This window comes from Aplysia californica, unplaced genomic scaffold, assembly GCF_000002075.1.
Source record: "Aplysia californica isolate F4 #8 unplaced genomic scaffold, AplCal3.0 scaffold00007, whole genome shotgun sequence".
NCBI classification, from domain to species: Eukaryota; Metazoa; Mollusca; class Gastropoda; order Aplysiida; family Aplysiidae; genus Aplysia; species Aplysia californica.
Genome location: NW_004797277.1, coordinates 151,329 through 158,811, shown reverse-complemented (window position 1 = coordinate 158,811; position 7,483 = coordinate 151,329). Strand labels below are relative to the sequence as shown.

Genomic DNA, 7,483 nt, shown 5'->3' with positions numbered 1-7,483 from the left:
AGAGAGGGGGGTGGGGTGGGGAGAGAGAGAGAGAAGATTATCTGTCAAAAAACGACCGTCTGCCAGAAATGAACATCTGCCGGTCTTAAGTGTGAGTTTGAATTAGCATCGCGTGAACTCCTACTTTGTATAATGAGATCGCATATCACATGACAGGACTTCTCTTGTTCACCGACGAAAATTATGTAGCTCGCTGATTGTCTGTTTACACGTAGTGACTTTCTGAAAAGTATAATATCTCTGCAGGACCGGGCACAATCGAAATTTGTTGAGAACTGTTACCTCTTAAATGAATATTATGTTTGTAAGTCCATTTTCACAAAACGTGCATGTTGACGCTTTCAACTTCTGTAAAATACAATATTGTTCAAGGTTTACTAAAAGCCCCCCCCTCCCCTCTTTTCAACTTCCTTACTCTATGAGTCAGAAACCAGTCCAGATGTTTCACAAAATTTTGCTTTTTTTGGCCAAAAGTGAATTTGCCTACCCCATTCACTAATAACATTCGAATCTTCCTTTCTTAAGCACATCGAACACAATTTTATGAGTCTATAATTAACAAAAATTAATACCAATAGTATCAGACATATTAGGTCAAACCATTGTTTCAATTTTTCAAAAGTACAGTATAATATACAGTAAAAAACAAAAACAAACTAAGGATGAAACCAGTACTTCCTTTATAGCCAGAGATCCATGGAATCTGACATTTCCATAGAAGCAAACCTTTAAAAAAAAAAAGGAATCGCTCGTTGACAACGTTAGACTTTGGGGAACATAAAGTCGTAACACAAACAAACAACTTTGAATTATAAGGATAAGCTTTGACAGAAGACATTGTGGATTCCAAGATCATGGAGTCACCAACCAAAATCTCTTGAAGAAATTTGATCAGGACTTTCAAGGTCTCTTTTGGAAGACATGCATTTATTGTCATAGAACGTGTTTGTTATTTGAAGATCACCTTACGCCACTTTCCCCACGTCAGATAAGCGCTGTGGGCAGGGATCCCAAGAGCTGCTGCAAGCCTCGATAGGCATGTTCTCTCTTGACCACTGCCCGTGTTTTTACCTAATTATGAAAAAAAATCGACCACATTGGTTCCAACACCAAACTTATCAAACCATACAGTTTATATTCACCTCTAATCGTGGGCGGTCTCTTTCCCACGATTCTCTCGCCAGAGGTTTGTCGCTCTAACATCTTCCGAGCGTTTTTAGGTCATATGTAATAGCGATGAGAGTTTTCTTTCGCGAGTTACTGAAAAAAATGTGAAAAAAAAACAACTATACTATTGGCAAACTAGTACCTCACTTTTAAGTACTTGTTCATTGATTACTCACACATCCTCTACACTCAGGTCTGCGGCCCTATGTTGACCAAGCTATTTCGCTACGCCGGGTAAGAGCGACTTTGACGTTATCGTTACCAGGGAACAGCGACCACGAAACATCGATTAGTATTTTATTATATTTTTTCCACACTAAAATATCCATAATACTATTATGCCCCCCCCCCCCACCCCCGCAACACATGGTATTCAATGGTTGTCAAGCTCTAAAATATTCTGCTGTTGAGGCTTGTTTGTGTTTTTTCCCCACAGTGAAATATCTGACTGTTCTAATGTAACATGGATTGGAATTTTACTTGACAATACATGTAGGCCTATCGGTGTATTGCACCGAGTTGCTGGTCAAAGATGTATAAAACGGTTTCCTGAGAAACTGTTCATAGTAAGGGAAATTTGTTTTAAAATGCAATCTGTAAGTTGAAAAAGACTCCCCCCAAAAAATAATAAAAAATAATATAAAATAAAAATTAAAACAAAACAAAAACAAAAACTCCTCCTCAACAACAACAACAACAACAACAACAACAACAACAACAACAACAACAACAACAACAACAACAACAACAACAACAACAACAACATTGAGTATCGTATCGAAACTATGATTTGAACCATCAAGACGAGGTATTTGCTCAGCACAGTCTCTGTTCCCAGGACTCTTTCTGGTTTTTAAGATACTGTCATTCTTTCACAGTCCTCAGTGCTAGATCTAGTCAAACAATGCTGCATTGTATGGGGGCCTTACATGCTAATCAACAGTGGCTTCAATAAACAACAGAGTGCAATCTGAGATTGTCTCTTCACTACTCACTGGGATAGCTTTGTCACGAATGGACACCTGCTGATACCGTTATCTTTTATCACTGAATTGGCCTCCTGATTACACACCATTATACACAGAGGGTTATTTTAAGTTTTTTGCAACAGGCTGTACAAGCTGGGGCGCGCTCTCGAACGACCGCAACGGACGGCGACTTTTTAAAATATTAATTTTGTTCTCGATATGAGCAGTATTTAAAGTTTCCGACTCTTGGCGTTGCTATGTGACTATAAACACACACTATCTTACTTAGATGCAATAGACTAATCACGTCAGGTATAAAAGATAAAAAGAAACTTCAGTATGAAAAAACAAACATCATCATCATCATCATCATCATCATCATCATCATCATCATCAACAACAACAACAACAACAATAACGACAACAAAAACAGTTCCAATACAGGTATCGAATCACCAGAGAATTGCAGATGAAAGGTTAGTCGTTCCGAAGACTTTAGATCAAAGAATTGAGAATATTATTAGGTTCGTCGTTCGGGGGTGCGCCCACCAGCTGATAACAAGAGCTCGCATTGCTATGATGGCAAACACTAATTGTTTCATGATTGAGAACTCCTGCATAGTATTTCACAGTGACAGTAAGTCAGCATGGCTGAAAGAATAAGCACTGATCGAGGCACTTCTGCGGTCAGTTTTTCCCATCGCATCAACGCAAGGAGAAACCACACTCAACTGATACTGTTAAATTTGTAAAGACGGCCACCCATTATTGGAGAGGAAACAAATGGTTATCTTAGACAGGTGAACGTTTTGGACATTGTCATTATAGTATTGAAAAAAAAACGTAAGGGGAAAAGAGGAAAATAGCTGGTTGTACACGTGGTTCTCTTGGACAGGTGGCTGTTAGAGAAGGTCAGATTGTATTTCCTTTCCGTCATGTTTGTTTGGGATATTTCACATGGTCATGTCTATGCCAAAGCACAAACCGGAGCCAAAGATGATTAATATCGTATTTGGTCGTGTTTGTGTATGTGTGTGTGTGTGTGTGTGTGTGTGTGTGTGTGTGTGTGTGTGTGTGTGTGTGTATGCGTGCATTTGTGAGTGTGTGTGTGTGTGTGAGGAAGGGGGGGGGTCATATTTCATATTTCTTATATTTTAAAAATCAATTTAGTTAATTCGTTAATCTTTTAGAATGTCTTTTGGATCAATACTCTTTGTGGGGATTGGGGGGAAGGGGGTGTCAAAAGTAAGAGGTATTGCCGTATTTGGTTTGATTCTCTTCCACTTTATCTAACTTTAAAAATGACAAAAAAGAAAGTCTCCTTTAAAATTATGACTATGCTAACCTGCCATTTGATGAAAGAAGTTTGCAGGGGCAAATCTGGAACTATTCTCCAGAATTCGACATCTGTCTGCCAATATTGCTAAACAGAGATAAATTATCCAATAGACAACATCGTGACACAAGCGCAATCAAAGTGATCATTTGAATGGTTCTTTGAAACCTTCTGACCCTTGCAAATGTCACCTTCTTTTCAATACAAGTCCAAAATGATCAAATCTAAATCTGAGACTCCCTCAGCACTCACCCAATTCCCATACACGCACATGCATTTAGAGCATAAGACTTTCAGTAAGGAACCCATTAGTTGTAATTCTCACTAATTGCAATACAATAAACTGGTGCTCTGCTGAACTGGGCTAAAAGTTATTGATACGAAGGGCATTAATTCATATTCCAAGAGTGCATTTGGATCCGTGTCCATGCACAGGAAAGTGCATGTACTTTTATTGTTCCATGTGTTCCTGAAATTATCACTTTTCGTGCTTCGTTTTGCGTTCTAAAGAAATGTTTGTGGTGTTCTATTTTATCTTTGCAACTAATTCTACATCTGGTTAAACACATATTTATTCAAAGGCAAAGCCCATACTTAAAATTATATTGACAGGTAACTTCAGTCGAGTCACACATGTGATCATTTCAAAATTGGAGTTGGACAGTCGATATTGTTTCTTGTCAACTGCGTACAGCAGTCCGTTAGCATAAGCCACAACTCACGAGCACTCATAATATAATACTTGTTAAAAAGAAACGCAGTCTATCCGTCAAATAAAAGATTGGTCTTCCCCCGCTCCCCACCTCCGGGGTGGTGCTACTGACTGAAGTGTCTTTAAGTCATTCCCAAAGGGGGGACTCTAACCTGTTCTTTTGCACAGTAGAATAGTAAATTGTAAATGGGCTGATTCATCGATGTTATGAGTTACAACTGTGCTTGAACTGCAACAGGGAACTGCTGCTTTTTCTTTCCTAATCCTTACTATCGTCATATCTCCTCTAATTCTTTTGCATGTTTGTCATACTCTTGTGACCCGCTGTTTCCGGGGTGTCTTGATAGTCGAAGCAGACTTTGTGCTGTTGAAGCTAGACCTTATGCGGTTGCAAGCGCCGTATAACCTCTACTAAAACAAAACAACAACAACAAAACCCAACAAAGATTGGTCTCTCTCAAGCGGCATTTGTGTTAGTGGACTTTTTTTGTATCGTTGTAAATCATAGACATGCACGGTTAGTATCGGGTATTAATGATACAAATTTTTGGGTAATTTATAGGTTCTCGTATTGTCACGATTCTTTTTTTTCCTTACTCATGTATTGCTTCGTTTCTTGTTTAGTTTGTGATTGAATTCTTTTTTAGAAGATTGTCATTTCCCTTTTAAGATGTTCTTTTTCATTTAGTGGCTGATGTCTTATGATTTAGGCTAATTTTAAGACGCCTTTTCAGTGGAGCAGAGTATTCTTGAACGGGCAGTCGATTATTTCTTCTTTTAGAAGTATATTTTGTTATCATGCTAATAATTTCATTTATGGTTATCCACAGGTCTCCAAATGTATTAGCAGCACAGCCAGAGAAGACAAAAGAGCATCCGTAAACCAAGACATCTTTGGAGAGCATAGGAGTTTTGTCTGCAGTTTTCTGACACAGACTGCTGTCATTGAACTAACCGACTTGTGATTAGAACACTATCCCAGGCCACGCCTTCTTGCGCTGGCCACTATGGTTGACCTCGTAACAACAGCCAGCACAGCAACTGTATCATCCATACCCAGCATTTCATACCTCTCGTCTACTTTAAATATTCCTCGGCTACCTCAACATTCAAACTCGCTATGGTCTCTCCAAAACTCTACTCCCTTACGGGGTCGTCAAAACGCTTCAAACGACACGCAAACCATGACCAATACAGTGATAACCTACGACATTGCTTCCGGCCGTGTTCCGGACGACTTTCTGGTTAGTCGACAAGATGGCGGATCCTACAACAGTAATCTGGGTTTTCCTTTTCACCGCTCCGATGAAGGAAACCTGTCAGACCTCGTGACTCTCAGTGTTTTGGCGGGTACACTCTCTCCGGCTGTGAGCCCCATGTCCAAAGTTAGAGGGGATGGCAGAGGTGGCAACCACGACTCGGCCATGACTACAGCTTATATTGTGACGTTTTCCTCACTTTTTTTCCTTGTCGGCTCCGTGGGCATTACGGGTAACGTCATGGTCGTCTACATTGTTCTCTCTGATGGTAAAATGAGAAGGTGAGTCAATGTTTGAGTTATAATCACATTTCACGTCTTTGAAGCACAACATAGTTGATTTCAAGAAGCATTGGTTCTGAAGTTATCACCGTTTCAGAACAAAACGAGTAGAGGGCTTAGCATTTCTCTTAAACGTGTACATGGAACATGCGGTTGACAATACATCCTTTTAGAATCGAATCCGATCGAGTCAGATGTATGAACCAACACTTTTCCAAGGTTTATCTCATTTCAAAATGATTATAATATTATTACTCTGTTACGAAGTATTTCACTGTATAACAAACTCCAAAAAGTATACATACAGTTAATATCTTAGATCTCCCTGTTCGTGTCTGAGTTTTGTTTTTCATGTTGTCTATCGGTGACAAACATGCCACCTGAAGGTAGCATTGCATACTGCCTGAAAAGTCTGAAGCGTATTTTAAATAGTATCATAGCAGCAGGGGACTTGTGCACCCTGATTGTGTGTCGGTTGGAAATGTACAGGGGGGGGGGGTGCAAAAGTACTTATACAGTAAGTATCTCATCCTTATAATAATGTTTAGCTCTATAGAATACTAGCACAATGGATTAGTTGATCTTTTGTATATGTTTAGTGCCATTAATCATATTTACGTAACAGGTACAAGGTGCTATTAATTAAATGAATAATATTAGGCCCTATAACAATGCTGTGATACTAACTGTAAATCTACTTCTATACCTCCCCAATCCTCTATCCATATATCGCTCGTTGCTTTCCAGGGACTCTCTTCTGCCTTCAAACCATTTTCATTTTCTTCACTACTAGGACGTATGTTCTTAAAATGTCTGCGAGGGTGTGAAATTAAATTCTAGACAAAGTCAACATGAACAAAATAAAATGCTGAATATTAAACCACTTGTCAAAAGAATCTGTTACCATTTGCCGCAGTAATCTCTCACTCAAAAATACAGAAGCCACAGGCAATTTGAAACTCGACTTGCTGCGATTTACTTATTGACAGACCACCCTTTCTCGATGTCGTGGACATGACTCCTAGGTCATGAAAAAAAAGTCCACAGTCAACAGTGTGAGGCTTCGAGTAATTCCTTACGTCAAAGTCTACCACAGTTTGGGGAACCGATGGAAAATGAAAAAGCCTTCGAACAATATGTCTGATCCAAGCAATTCCTCGAATAATCAAATTCATTCCACATATAGATTACGTACTTGAAATTCAATCAGCCAGGACTTTCATCTGGACAGCATGCCAGCCTCATTCAAGAAGTTCATCGTTTGTAGCGCACGGTGATGGTATGGAATCAGTCTACGTTTCATATTCAGAACGCAGACACAATCTCAAAGGTGCCTAGTAAACATAAATTACCCCCTCCCCCTCGCATTTCTAACCCTTCTACCCCCCCCTTCACTCTTACTCTTTCTCTCTCTCTCTCTCTCTCTCTCTCTCTCTCTCTCTCTCTCTCTCTCTCTCTCTCTCTCTCTCTCTCTCTCTCTCTCTCTCTCTCTCCTGCTTTCTCGCCGTCTTCCACAATTTATGTACAACTAATGAAACCTACAGGTCATGATTTTTTCCTTCAATATTTCACGCTGCAATTGATAGCTGGTAAGTACACGACAATACAATTATATTTGAATCTTTACCATTTTAAAACACAATTGTTAAAGAACGTTTGTGGGGTTATCTATGGCGCCCTCAGACATGCAGGGGTAAACAGAACACATTGGGTAAAAACTGTAATGCTCACGTCAACCCCCACCCCCTTCTCTCTCTCTC

The 7,483-nt window shown here is 39.5% G+C and overlaps 1 protein-coding gene across 1 annotated transcript in view; it reads left to right on the top strand.

Moving 5' to 3' along the window:
- The window catches only part of LOC101858904 (neuropeptide receptor 15), an 85,135-nt gene that overhangs the window by 10,043 nt on the left and 67,609 nt on the right, over positions 1-7,483 (top strand). Inside the window, exon 2 of the mRNA XM_013081785.2 lies at positions 5,014-5,723. Within this exon, the coding sequence (XP_012937239.2) occupies positions 5,191-5,723 (533 nt within the window). The 5' untranslated portion in view covers positions 5,014-5,190. The remainder of the gene's footprint in view (positions 1-5,013; positions 5,724-7,483) is intronic.